Source organism: Berghia stephanieae, chromosome 11 (assembly GCF_034508935.2).
Source record: "Berghia stephanieae isolate SIO BIC M18660-M18661 chromosome 11, UCSD_Bste_1.3, whole genome shotgun sequence".
Lineage (NCBI taxonomy): Eukaryota > Metazoa > Mollusca > Gastropoda > Nudibranchia > Aeolidiidae > Berghia > Berghia stephanieae.
The window spans coordinates 38,966,150-38,981,746 of NC_088370.1; the positions used below are offsets into that span (position 1 = coordinate 38,966,150).

General features: G+C 36.3%; 1 protein-coding gene across 3 annotated transcripts in view; it reads left to right on the forward strand.

The window, feature by feature from the left end:
• Positions 1–9,008: 9,008 nt before the first annotated feature.
• LOC144956959 (lysine-specific histone demethylase 1B-like) overlaps positions 9,009–15,597 on the forward strand; it is a 50,832-nt gene continuing 44,243 nt past the window's right edge. For 2 of the 3 annotated variants that reach the window (XR_013642049.1, XM_078887808.1), the window contains exons 1-3: positions 9,031–9,116; positions 14,336–14,433; positions 15,211–15,345. Coding sequence is in view for 2 of the 3 variants with exons in the window: in XM_078887808.1 (XP_078743934.1) it covers positions 14,426–14,433; positions 15,211–15,345 (143 nt within the window). In the remaining variant the exon portion in view is untranslated. Of the gene's footprint in view, positions 9,117–14,335; positions 14,434–15,210; positions 15,346–15,597 lie in introns of all 3 variants that reach the window. The other variant, XM_078887809.1, reaches the window with a different exon arrangement.

The window sequence follows — 15,597 nt, forward strand, 5'->3', positions numbered from 1 at the left end:
GTTGTTGTTGTTGTACTGACCTCTCGACGGTCCTTTTTTGTTTCGTTATTATTTTAGCTTTCCGGATGATCTCATTAATCACTTCGAGTTTGTTGTTATTGTGAATTATTAATTTTGATATTACATCATATTAATTGTTTTATACATAGCATAGTATAAACATGGTATGAAAGAAAAGAATATATATCAGAAGCAGTGGGACGGAGGGCTTTCGTTCCGTGGCCTATCCTCGATATAGTGCTAGCGGGATTTGATCATCAACTTTATACACAAATTGCAATAAATATAGTTAAATCTTCTATTTTATATAAATGGCCATGGTTAAGTTCATTATTGACTAGATGAATTGAAAATCGATCTCCGACTACTTCTTGGTCTTGAATGTTGCAATTTATTCTCTTTAGTTATAAGCTAATAAATAACAGTCGTATAATATGATTGGGGAAAAAAACCTTCAAAAAACAGCTCAATTTTTGCTGTTTAAGTCTCAACTACACGAGCGAGGTTGGTGATTTGGCGAGCATATTATATATATATATATATAATATATATATATATATATATATATATATATATATATATATATATAATATGCTCATATATAAATATAAGAGATAAAACCTCGCCAAATCACCAACCTCGCTCGTGTAGTTGAGCTACATAATATATATATATATATATATATATATATATATATATATATATATATATATATATATATATAAGGACTATAGATCGTCACCATCTCATCTGTTGATATTTATTTCCAACAATAGATCCTGGGTAATGATTTAAAATAAGTTTTCTACCATTGACGACATTTTTTGTTCTTTTGCTTATATGGAATCGACTGAATGCTTATGTGATTTTTACTCTTATGTTAAAAAGTCTTTCATTATATTGTAAACAAATTTATGGAAACATTGAGTAACTTTTACTGTAATATAAATCCGAAAAAAAATATTACGATATTTTGGGCAATTTTTTTTTCTTATTTTCTATTTCTGTTTGTTTTAAAGCCTATTGTTTTTGGGTTTTTTTTTAGTTTATCCCTTATCTTTGTTCAATCCAGCAGAAAGTTAGTTGGGGGATAACGCCAGTCTTCTGTTCCCCTATAATATCTGATGCCACTCTCTATACTAGCGTCCCTCTGGCTTTGTCATTGAATCAAAGCGGGTGGTTGGATGGGAGCATCACCCTTGAATCATATACCTATGATGTTCGCATGGGTGTACGATCCGATAGTGATGTCGTTTCTTCTTCTCTTTACTAGCCTATCCTGCTTCTTTGGTTTGTGATTGTATTTTTGACAGGGGATATTTTTGTTGCTGTAAATCTTCTGCCTGTTTGTTCTTGGTTATTTATAATTTAGCTTATGATATCTTTAGGTTATGATTTTGATTTACATTTGTACTATTTTTGTTAGATTGCTTGTTTTTTTGTTTCAGCGGTCTCTCATATAACCTCAATTGTGTTGGAAGAGACCTAAAGCAACAAACAAACAAAAAAATTGAATCAAACGAACTGGATTTAGCCCATGCCTCATAAATTAAAACACCCTCTGTGCTTGTGTGCTTGAGAGTCATCGTGTTTTAGCTTTTTCTTGGGTTTGTTTTTTTTTTTGTCCTTATCTTTCCTTTATTCATTTAATGATATGTTTTAATTTTTATTTTGGTCCTCTCTCTCTCTTTTTTTTTTTTTTTTCATTCTTTCATTATATATTTATCTTCTTCCTCGCCTTCGATGTTCATCGTTTTATTTAGCAAGGGGCGCCATCCAGTTAATACGACACTGACATTTAAAAGTATATGCTTATGTATGGGTAGCATCCCTTGAATTCTTCTTCTTCTTCTTCTTCTTCGTCTTCTTCCCCCCCCCCCCCCCCCCCCCCCCCCCCCTTAAAAAAAACATAAACAAAAACAGCAACAACTGTGCATTGGAAACAATGGGAACTGTTCATCTTTCGATGTTAATCTTTTTATTTAGCAAGGGGCGCCATCCAGTAAAAGTGAGTGGAGCAGGCACTTATGTTGGTAACAACAAGATATGAAGTGAGTAGAAAAGTGCCAGAAGACAATAGAGAATAAAAATTTTTTTCGCGGCGGTGGTGGGGTTTGAACCTGCGACCTTATTGGTACGACAACTCCGCCTGGCAGGTGAGAGCGTGGCTCTACCGTGTGAGCTATCCACGAACACAAAAATATTCGTTTCAAACCCAAAGTTATTTCTAGATCCCTCTCTCACCCACTTCTTGAGATCGCCGATTCGTTCACCACCATTGCGAAGTAATTTTGACCAGCAGTTAAGCTTAATAGCCAATATTCTCATCACAAACATATAACATACAAACGATTGAGACATTGAGTATGCTCCGGTGTATGGGGTGAATTTTTAATTCAGAAAAGTGAGTGGAGCAGGCACTTATGTTGGTAACAACAAGATATGAAGTGAGTAGAAAAGTGCCAGAAGACAATAGAGAATAAAAAAAATTTTCGCGGCGGTGGTGGGGTTTGAACCTGCGACCTTATTGGTACGACAACTCCGCCTGGCAGGTGAGAGCGTGGCTCTACCGTGTGAGCTATCCACGAACACAAAAATATTCGTTTCAAACCCAAAGTCATTTCTAGATCCCTCTCTCACCCACTTCTTGAGATCGCCGATTCGTTCACCACCATCGCGAAGTAATTTTGACCAGCAGTTAAGCTTAATAGCCAATATTCTCATCACAAACAGATAACATAGAAACGATTGAGACATTGAGTATGCTCCGGTGTATGGGGTGAATTTTTAATTCAGAAAAGTGAGTGGAGCAGGCACTTATGTTGGTAACAACAAGATATGAAGTGAGTAGAAAAGTGCCAGAAGACAATAGAGAATAAAAAATTTTTTCGCGGCGGTGGTGGGTTTGAACCTGCGACCTTATTGGTACGACAACTCCGCCTGGCAGGTGAGAGCGTGGCTCTACCGTGTGAGCTATCCACGAACACAAAATATTCGTTTCAAACCCAAAGTCATTTCTAGATCCCTCTCTCACCCACTTCTTGAGATCGCCGATTCGTTCACCACCATCGCGAAGTAATTTTGACCAGCAGTTAAGCTTAATAGCCAATATTCTCATCACAAACATATGACATAGAAACGATTGAGACATTGAGTATGCTCCGGTGTATGGGGTGAATTTTTAATTCAGAAAAGTGAGTGGTTACACAGAGTTTGTGTGTTGGTCCGTTATACTTCCGGATGGCAATTTTGTGAACTCCTTGACCAAGCGCATTCTATCTATAATCACAAATATCGACCAGTTTATTCATCATTATCACTAAGATAAGATATTCTTTTAAACGTAGGTGTCATATTAACTACAAGATATGAAGTGAGTACTCACTTCATATCTTGTAGTTAATATGACACCTACGTTTAAAAGAATATCTTATGTATGGGTAGCTTCCCTGAATTCTTCTTCCTTTTTCTTCTTCTTCTTCTTCTTCTTCTTCTTCTTCTTCTTCTTCTTCTTCTTCTTCTTCTTCTTCTTCTTCTTCTTCTTCTTTTTTATTATTATTATTATTATTATTATTATTATTATTATTATTATTATTATTATTATTATTATTATTATTATTATTATTATCATTATCATCATCATCATCATCATCATCATCATCATCATTACTATTACTATTTTTTTTTTAATTACCACAATTATTATCATCATTATTTTAATCTGTTCATCGCAATATAATATAAATATAAACTGTTAATCTTATCAATATTGTTTACCACCGAGTGTTATTACTATGTATATTATATAGTTGTCTATTGCTTTATTGTAGTGATAATGATGGTTAATACAGTTTAGTGAGAATAACTCACAAACGCGGATGGCAAAGGCAATAACAAAGGCCTGAATGACGTCATCTTCGAACTATCTATAAACTATGTAACCAGCCACCTCAGTGGGGCACCTATCAAATCTGACTGAAACAGAAACTAAAGAAATTGATTTAGTCTAAAATAATGGCGTCATTTTAGTTAAAGATGCTTGCCCACGTTGTAGGGATTGTTATTATTAACACCAAAGAAGAAAAAGAAAAAAAAAAAAAGAAAAAGAAATTTCACGATCATTCTGACCTTAAACTTTTCTTTTAACTCACTCAACCCTAACACCGACTATATCCGTAGTTTATCCGGGTTACTTTTACCCCATGCCTATTCATTACATTTTTATGAGACAAATTTTAGGCGTAGGTATCAAAGCTAATGTTTTTAGTTTTTGCATGTTAATGATAGTTGAATAAAATTATCTATGTATGTTCATTTTTAATATATATATATTTTTTTTTACAATTTTGAAAAGTAACAAAAATCTTAAGGATTGAGTGAGTTAAAACAATAACTCCCCCCCCCCCCCCTCCACACCCAAATTTTTTTTTTTTAATATCTGGTTCATGACGACATGAAATCCATATTGACACGGTCACAATAAATGATGTGTCGTGTTTTGGATGTGTTCCTAGATGTGTAAATTTATCTATTTTAACTTTTGAGATCGTTTGTGACTGGAAATAAATATAATATTATTATACATTGAAACAAACACTCAGGAAGTATTTTCTTATTTCTATGTCATATGTGAAAATTATACATCTCTATTTGTTTTCGTTGTGGTCAGGGGGAGGGGGGGGGGGGCTACCTCGAGGCTCAATAAGGAGAGCATGTATTTGACTCTCACGCAAATTTACCAGAAAAATAGAAAATAAATAATAAAAACTCTAAACGTGCTCAAAGCGCTTAACAATGTCCCTAGCTAACAGCAACACTTAACATGTAGGACGAGACATAACTCCTGTTTTGGCGATATTACATTTTTTTCCGACAGAAAAAGAAATCGCTGTTAACGGTCAGGTACTCATTTTACACCTGAATACGATGAGAGAATGTGAGTAAAGATCTTTTTTTTTTCCTAAGGACTCAACTTTGCGTCGCATAGTGGGACTCTAATCCATTGACTTTCCGGTCCGAATCCGAGCGTCATGTCATTAGACCACATAGACTGGGTGGGGATCCTGACCTCCCATAGCGGGCAGGGAGGTACATGCTGTGTCTTCTATCCCCCATACCCGTTTTCCAATTGTTTCCTTTCATTGTCCTGGAATGAGATTTCATAGTTTTGTCCTGATCCTTGCCGGAGTTCCTTGGCTGGGAGGGAAACAGTCGAATGTATAGTTATAGTTTTGGGAGATTATATTTTTTTCCTTGTAAATCATCTCTCTGTTATGCATTGTATTATGTTTAGTTTACATATTATATTATATGATTGGTAAACATTTTGGTGTATTCCTTTTAGTTGGGACCTGTGCTTGTGCCTGGATGAGACTTTTAGGTGATCTCAAACTAAGTACTTTGACGGTGTGCTTTTGGAATCTACATCTGTATCCTATTTGAACCAATTCCCCTTTGTCTTACCTTTTCTTTTGTGCTTTAGTTGTAGTTCTAGAACTTTTTACCATCCCATTTTCTTCCTTTTTACTGGCGCTGATATGACCTTAATGTGTTGCAAGCGCCGTAAAACCCTTAAAAACAAACAAACAATAAACTCATAGCCTGGCAGTGGCCAAAAGATGACGTCACAATATGAGGCGACGACGACTAAATAAAGTGAGCTGTGAGTTAGTTGTATTCAATAATTCAATCAGTGGGATCGTTTAAAGTGTTTCATTTAACCCTTTCCTTACTAGCCATTTTCAGAATTTTCCCCAAAATTTCACACCCACCAAACACAAAAATAGTTTTTTTCCTTACTCAAACAGGAAAGCAATAAATATATTCTATGCATAATATTGATCAGCAAAATGAACTCTAGAACACAGTGTGACGTTTTTATAGCTGTCATAAAACATTTTTCTTTAAATTGTGTGATTTACAAAAGAAATCTGAATGATAAAAGTGCTGGTTGGATCGTAACGAATGTGACGATTTTCCTATGGTTGGTAAGGAGAGGGTTAACGACAAATCACTTTTTATTTTCTTATGATGATTGTCGCCTTACATTGTGACAACATTGTAGGGAAGTTTCCAGCTATAAATTGACGAAGGCTACGATCTGACCCGTGACTTCCAGTTTGGTTGGAATTGATTTGTTGTGTGGAAAACGATTCAAAGACAAAAACAGTGAAAAATATTGTTGGCTGGCACAAGCTCTGAAGTTTCACAATACTAAGAATTACAACTCAAATTACATACGGAAGGAAGACAGAAAAAGTATAATTAATTTTCTAAAACTGTCTGACATTGTTGTGATTTTAGATCCTTTGTTCCCCCCCCCCCCCCCCCCCACGAAGGTGGTGGTGGTAAGGATGATGATGTGATGATGATGATGATGGTGTTGGTGGTAGTGGTAATGATGACGACGACGACGATGATGATGTGTCTTTCACCGCCTCAAGTTGGTAGTACGCGGCTGTGAGATTCTTGTGGGGTGACACTCACGTTCGGATCGGAAGGTCCTGGGTTCGAGTCGCCGTGCACTTATCTTTAGGTCTGATAACCCAATTCCTTATGGGCTCATTGTTGTAATGGAAATCTAAAAGAAAAAATGACGCAACATATTGTCCATCATAACAATGATAAACTAAGGCCATAAGTGGGTTTGGTTGTCAGACCTGACTATTTGTACACGTTGTTTTCATTGTTTCAGAGACCCCCCCCCCCCCCCCCCCCCCCGAAAAAAACAACTACAAAAAAAACAAAAAAAACAAAATAAAACAAAATTTTTTCTTTAAAAGGAAAAAAACTAACAAAACAAAAACAAACAGCTCTCTGAAATTAAAAAAAAAAAGAGAGAATCACATCTGTATCGCATTGTTTTCATTCGACGTGCACTTATTTGTAGGTCTGATAACCCAATTCCTTATGGGCTCATTGTTGTAATGGAAATCTCCAAAAAAAAAAATGACGCAAAATTAAATATTGTCCGTTACAACAATGATAAACTAGGCCCATAAGTGGATTCGAATGTCAGGCCTGCATATATGTACACGTCGGTTCGAGACCTCCTCTGAGCGGCGCATATTATTTAAGTCTTTGGAAAAGGCTCTTTATTCACATTCTCTCACCGTACTTAGATGTAAAATGACTACTATCTAGTCGTAAAAAGCGCTGTATTTATCGGAGAGAAAAACAATGTAATTTCGCCAAACAGGCGTCTCGTCTAGTCCCTTATGTTATGTTTGGTGTTGCTGTTCGCCAAGGGGCCCTTGTAAAGCGCTTTGAGCACGTTCTGAGGATATTGCGCTCTATAAAAGGCTCACGTTTTGGGGGTTTTTTTTTAAATTTTTTGATTATTTTTTTTTACTTGTGTCGGAAATGGTGCCTTTAGTTAACGGCAGATATTTACTCCTCCTATTGATAGTATGCGCTTGGCTAAGAAGCTCACAATATTGCCATCCGGAAGTATAACGGACCAACACACAAAACTATGTGTAACATTAAACGTTTATAGTCGGGTTAATACAGTTTAGTGACAATTACTCATAAACGCGGATGGCATGAAGCAATAACAAAGACCTGAGTGGCGTCAATTTCGTTCTATCTATACCTATGATCTATCGTCGATCGTAAATCCGTTACCCCCCCCCCCCCCCCCCCCCCCCCCTAAATCGTTTTTGAAGGATCCAGACCATCATTATAGGACAGTGTGGAACAAATTGAACGACTTAAGTGAACATTTTAATTGGTTAAGTTATGGACAAAGTCCAATACAATCGGGGATGACTTCAGCACTGCAATGGATAGAATGCGCTTGGCTAAGAAGCTCACAACATTGCCGTCCGAAAGTATAATTGACCAACACAGACACCTCTGTGTAACCACGAACTTTGAATGTCTGGTAAATACAGTTTAGTGATAATTACTCATAAACGTGGATGGCAAAAAAAAAAAAAAAAAAAAAAAAAAAAAAAAAAAAAAAAAAAAAAAAAAAAAAAAAAAAAAAAAAAAAAAAAACCCATCAAAGACCAGAGTGACGTCATCTTCGTTCTATCTATACCAGAGCAGCGACCGCCGATGCCTTTACTTACGAAAAGCCAATGTGATTGACTGAGAAGGTGAGTTGCTAAATCTCGTCATAAATATATATTTTTTAAAAATGAATAAATAAGTAAATAAAGAATGGAATAAATAAACAAATGAATAATTAAATAAATTCCATTTACTCATCCTTGGGAATTTTTATTTTTCATATCAAAGGTTTATCTCGAGAAAAGACTTGACATTGAAAATGAGTCTAGTCGTCAGTCGTATTGCAGCACTGCCTAATGAACATCAATTTTTCTGCTAAAATGAACGATGAACGATGAACACGAAAGTAGGAACAGTTCATTATCCTCTCTTATTACCATTAATTATTATAAGTGAGTTTTCTTGATTTAGCTTGCGTTGTCTAATGAATAAGAATATTTACGAGATTTGAACATATACATATATATATATATATATATATATATATATATATATATATATATATATATATATTTAGTGAGAGAGATAAGAGAGAGAGAGAGCAGAGAGAGAGAGAGAGAGAGAGAGAGAGAGAGAGAGAGAGAGAGAGAGAGAGAGAGAGAGAGAGAGAGAGGAGAGAGAGAGAGAATGCCAAATTTATAAAAGATATGGTTTTAAAACGCCAAACTGGCAATCTTGTAGCAGCGTCAGTTATATCTTTTGCCAGGGTTGACTGAGATTCAATATAAAAATGCCATAAAGGGATTAGGAATTGTTCATGATTTTCTCGTCCTGTTGTAATAAGTGTGTATCTGGGATAAAAGTTTCCACCTGTCTTGTTTGTTTGAACATTAAATATTATTAAAATACAAGTATTCAGCTCATTCGTACAGGACGAATCGTTCGATGCCAAACGACTCCATAATTACAAACGAAAACTAGTCAGAAATGTCATTCTGGTATTTCCAAGCCAAGCTGAGAGAGAAGGAAAAAAAAAAAGAGAGTTATTTCCCGTTCCAAGTCAATGGAAATATTATCTTCAGGGAGCGAAAAAAAAAAAAAAAAAAGAAAAACATCACTGAGAGTTAACTTGTTGCATCAATCTTGTGTAATAGTAAAAGGTAACAATAACGCTTATACTTATAGTAGCATTGTATTTTGCGTATATTGGTACTGAGAATGCTATGCATTCCTGTTTCGTTTATTTAAAGGAAATGTTGACAAAAAATAAGGCGATGACTAATAATTACTCAACAGGACAGATTCTCTCTGTGCGTCTCTCTGACTCTGACTGACTGACGCCGACTCTGAGACTGTCTTTTCCTTGTTTCTGGCTCTACTTCTTTCTACGCCCCCACTCACTTCCATTTACCGTTTATCTAGTCCTGTCAAAGGATTCGACTAAAATATGAAATCATTTTCAGTTAGTGTCACCAGAAAAAAAAAAAGTTTGATAGTCTAAACATCGCATTGGAAATTGAAAAAGAATTAGCCGCAGCACTGCAACTGTAGCCTAGCTGAGAAATTAGTTGACAAGTTCAAGTAGGAGTAGGATATATATAGAGAGAGAGACTTTAAGATTTTATGTATGTCAATAAAGAACTATTTGTGTTTAGGTACTACTGTTACCATATTTATCATGATATAAAACGGTCCCTTTTTTTTTTGCCTTGTGAAGTCTAAATATTTACAGTAGGTTTATCTAGTTACAGCTAAAAAGAATAAACAAAAATAAAAGTTTGTGAAATAAACATAAAACATTTATAAAAGCATCAACACAATTATTATTATAACATTTTTTAAAAAGGGGAAGACTTCCGTAGTTTCACAGCACTCTTTTAGCCACTACGGACTTTCAATTAGTTGCAATGTCCAATAAATATTACTATTACTATTTAAGATAAGTTTAATTTTATAATTAGTGTGATTTTTCTAATTTCAATTTGCTGAATCAGTTGTCTTTTATGATTACAGCCGACACCATTATTATGTTTCCCATCAATTTCGATGTTGCAAGTGATGGCAAACATTGTTCCATCAGGTTATAGTTATGGTATAGTTATAGTATCTTTAGTTAGGGTTGAGGTAGGGGGGGGGGGTTCCGATAAAAAAAGGGGGTTCAGAGGTTCTCTTTAGGTGTGCTGCGAAACTACGGACATCCTTCCAATAAAAAACCCAGTTGGCATCTGGTTCAACAAATGTGGAAACAATAAATAAACCAAAACTAATGATTCCTTTAGAGCTGGAATTCATAATGTAGTGTGAAATGGACAGTAGCAATTGCTTGCTTGCTATCCTTTGGATAGGATCCTAGTCTATCGCATAGTACTTTTAACCAGATCTAACAGACCCGGTTGGCCAATGACTGTAATGGATTGATGGAACAACCTTCCAATCTCAGTTGAGGAAGCTCCAGACCTAAATGCCTTCAAGATGCAATTTGACAGCCTCTGTCTAAACTACAGATTCAGCTTAGTTGAGCCCCCCCCCCCCCATCAAACTGAGATAACTGCAAAGAATTACCCATACACCCTAGATCAGCAAAGGCACTGAAAGCCTAATTCGCTGGACACCCTTCTATACTATACTATACTATACTATACTATACTATACTATACTATACTGTACTGTACTATACTATACTATACTATACTATACTATACTATACTATACTATACTATACTATAACTATACTATACTATACTATACTGTACAGTGATGCCAAAACTCCGGTTTCACCGGAAAAAACTCCGGTTTCACCGGAAAAAACTCCGGTCTGGAGCCAAAAATTCCGGGCTCCGGGCAACTTCCGTCAAATTCCGGTGAGGTCAATTTGTTCTAAGGATACCCCCCCCCCCCTTCCAACCACCACATCATCATCACTGCCACTAGTATTGCAACCATCATCACTACCACTACTACTGCAATCACCACCACCACATTATCATCACTACCATTACTACTACAACCACCACCACCACATCATCATCAGTACCACAACTACTACAACAATCACCACCACCACATCATCATCATTACCACAACTACCATCACTATTACAACCACCACCACCACATCATCATCACTACCACTACTACTGCAACCACCACCACCACATCGTCATCACTACCACTACTACTGCAACCACCACCACCACCACCACATCATCATCACTGCAACTACTACAACCACCACTACCCCATCATCATCAATACCACTACTACTACAACTACCAGCATCACATCATCTTTACAGCTACTACTACAACCACAACCATATCATCACTACCACTACTACTACTATAACCACCACCACCACATCATCACTACCACTACTACAACCACCACCACCACCACTGCATCATCATTACCACTGTTACTACAACCACCACCACTACTACTACAACCACCACCACCACATCATCATCCACTACTACTACAACCACCACCACCACATCATCATTACCACTACTACTACAACCACCACCACGTCATCACTACTGCTACTACTACAACCACCACCACATCATGATTACCACTACTACTACTACAACCACCACTACCAGTTCATCATCACTACCATTTGTACTACAACCATCATCACCACCACACCATCATCATTACCACCACCACTACTACAACCACAACCACATCATTATCACTACCACTACTACTGCAAGCACCACCACCACCTCATCTTCATCACTACCACCACTGCTACTACTACAACTACCACCGCTACATCGTCATCACTACCACTGCTACTACAACCACCACCACCTCATCATCATCACTACTACTACTACTACTACTACTACAACCACCACCACCACCACATCATCATCACTTCCACTACTACTACTACTACTACTACTACTACTACTACTACTACTACTACTACTACTACTACTACTACTACTACTACTACTACTACTACTACAACCACCACCACCACATCATCATCACTTCCACTACTACTACAACTACAACCACCACTACCACATTATCATCACTACCACTACTACTACTACAACCACCAGCACCACATCATCATCACGACCACTACTATTACAATCACCACCACCACCACAACATCATTACAACTACTACTACAACCACCACCACATCATCACTACTGCTACTACTACTACAACCACTACAACATCATCAGCATCACTACCACTACTACTACAACCACCAGCACCACATCATCATCACGACCACTACTATTACAATCACCACCACCACCACACCATCATTACCACTACTACTACAACCACCACCACATCATCACTACTGCTACTACTACTACAACCACCACCACCACATCATCATCATCACGACCACTACTATTACAATCACCACCACCACCACAACATCATTACCACTACTATTACAACCACCACCACATCATCACTACTGCTACTACTACTATTACAATCACCACCACCACCACAACATCATTACCACTACTACTACAACCACCACCACATCATCACTACTGCTACTACTACTACAACCACCACCACCACCACAACATCATTACCACTACTACTACAACCACCACCACATCATCACTACTGCTACTACTACTACTACAACCACCACCACCACATCAGCATCACTACCACTACTACTACAACCACCACTACCACACTATCATCACTACTACTACTACAACTACCACTACAACATCATCATCATCACTACCACTACTACTACAACCACCAGCACCACATCATCATCACGACCACTACTATTACAATCACCACCACCACCACAACATCATTACCACTACTACTACAACCACCACCACATCATCACTACTGCTACTACTACTAAAAACCACCACCACCACATCATCATCATCGTTACCACTACTACTACAACCACCACTACCACATTATCATCACTACCATTTGTACTACAACCACCATCACCACCACATCAACATCACTACCACCACTACTACAACCACCACCACATCAACATCACGACCACAACTACAACAACAACAACCACTATCACATCTTCATCATTACTACCACTACTACAATAACCACCAGCACCACATCATTCCCACTCCCACCAGTACTACAATCTCTACCATTAGGTTTTGGCGCTTTACTTCATTTGAAATAAGGAAACTTTGGGATTGTATTCGGCAATGTGTTTATGTATCATAATATAATTCTAATCTGTTATCTATTTAGAACTATACAATGTGTAAACACAATGCCAAATACCATTCCAATTTCTTTTTCTTGTGTGCGGAAATTCCTCTTTCGGCATTGAAATTCCTACGAGTGGTGTCTGAAACTCCTGTGAGCCAAATTTAAAGTTGGCGTCTCTGACTGTACTATACTATACTATACTATATACTATACTATACTATACTATACTGTACTATACTATACTATACTATACTGTACTATACTATACTGTACTATACTATACTATACTATACTATACTATACTATACTATACTACTCTATACTATACTATACTATACTAATCTATACTATACTATACTATTCTATACTATACTATACTAATACTATACTATACTGTACTATACTATACTATACTATACTATACTATACTATACTATACTACTCTATACTATACTATACTATACTATACTAATGATATACTGTACTATTCTATACTATACTATACTATACCATACTATACTATACTATACTATACTATATACTATACTATATTATATTATACTATATACTATACTATACTATACTATACTATACTATACTATACTATACTAACAGTAACAGTATAAAATGCTCAGTGCATCTGACCTTCTTTATTTTGAATTTTGTGAAATCTGTAACAAACCTCTTTCTTCTTCAGATTATTATAATCTTTGTAAATTCAGTAATATTTCCAACAAAACCAACTTGTTGTGATGCATACATCCCTACTGCTGTGCTAGTCTCAATTATTCATCATTTTAGGGTAGTAATTGAGAGAGACCCGAAAGCTAAAAGTAAAAGTAGGCATGTAGCCAAAAGGGTCTGTGCGGAAACGAGCATAATACAGTCATTTCTTCTTTAGTTGAGCCATCTGATATGGTTTGCTTCAAGAACGTTTTATTCAGATATGCATATATATCTAGTTATGTTTTAAGTCTGGGAACGTTATTATTTATTGTCCATTACATTTGTAATTTTCTTACTTTCTTAATGCTACTCCCTGCTTTACGTGGACTTGTTATTTTATCTCCTTTATAATCATTTCAGCTATCATCAATATATCCATTTTTTCATTGTTGAAATTATTGATTTCATTTTGCCTACTTTAATTCCTTACAAATTTTATAGATTTCAAGAATGGATGTAACTAGAAGTATAAAAGGAGACCCTGTGACCACTTGATTTTAAAGAACAAAAAGACATTTTTGTACACTTGACATGAAAAGGTGAGTCTAATAAAGTAGGAGGAAAAAGTTTTAAAATTGCTTTTGATAATGGTAAGAAGTTCAATAGGCTGATGGAAATGGTAGATCAAAATTGTACATCAAGCTCCATCATTCATTATAAATTGTTTCCATGAATTTCAAGAGAACAAATTATGCCACTTATACCACCTTGAAGCAGGGATGTATTAAATAAAGTCACGCACACAAGAAAAAAGAAAACCAAAACCATAATGCAGACCAGCTCGTTATTCCTATAAAATCTTTGTTATGTGTATAGATATTTTGAAGTTGACGTCACTCTGGTCTTTGCTATTGCATTTTGCCATCCGCGTTTATAATTAATTCTCACTAAACTATGAATCAGACTATAAGCACTCAAGGATACACATAGTTTTGTGTGTTGGTCCGTTTTACTTTATAACTTATTTGGCTTAGAGCCTTTAGCCTTCTAGTCATGCGCTTGTCCTATCCTCTATTTAAGATCCCTCCATCTTTCACAGTCTTATGCCATAGAAATTAGAGACCGATGGTCTTACATTGAATCTATTTTATACAGACATTTTATGTGTTTGAGGTCCCTGCTTAAAGCACACTGTGAATTTATCGTTGATGGTCATCCTTTATATTTACCCTGACCAGACATTGTGAAAAATGCGTTCATGGCTTTGTTTGCTGGTATTTCTGTGTCTCTTCTTATACTTACATACATCTATCATATTTCTTTTACTTATTTATTTAGTTATTGATTTATTTATTTACTTTTTAATATTTTTGCAGATCAGCTAGGGCTATCAAGCCCTCTGGCAAATATCCTAGAGAGGATGATGATGATTATGACATCCTTAGAAAGAGATGCGATTGTTCTGGTTGCCCCTGCATTGTACCCATCTGTTTTGCCAGGGCCACTACCAGGTGCAGTATTTTATATTTTCCTTTATCTTATGAAAGCTTTGAATTCTTTTTGAAAAGTGAGTGGAGAATGCTCTTTTGTTGATAATAACAACAACAACAACAACAACAACATAATGATGACGTGAGTAGAGAAGTGCCAGAAGACAATCGAGAATAAAAACTTTTGTGCCAATGGGATTTGAACCCAGGACCTAACTGTTACAGCACCTTCGTCAGACTACGACATGGACGCTCTATCAACCCCTCCAAAAA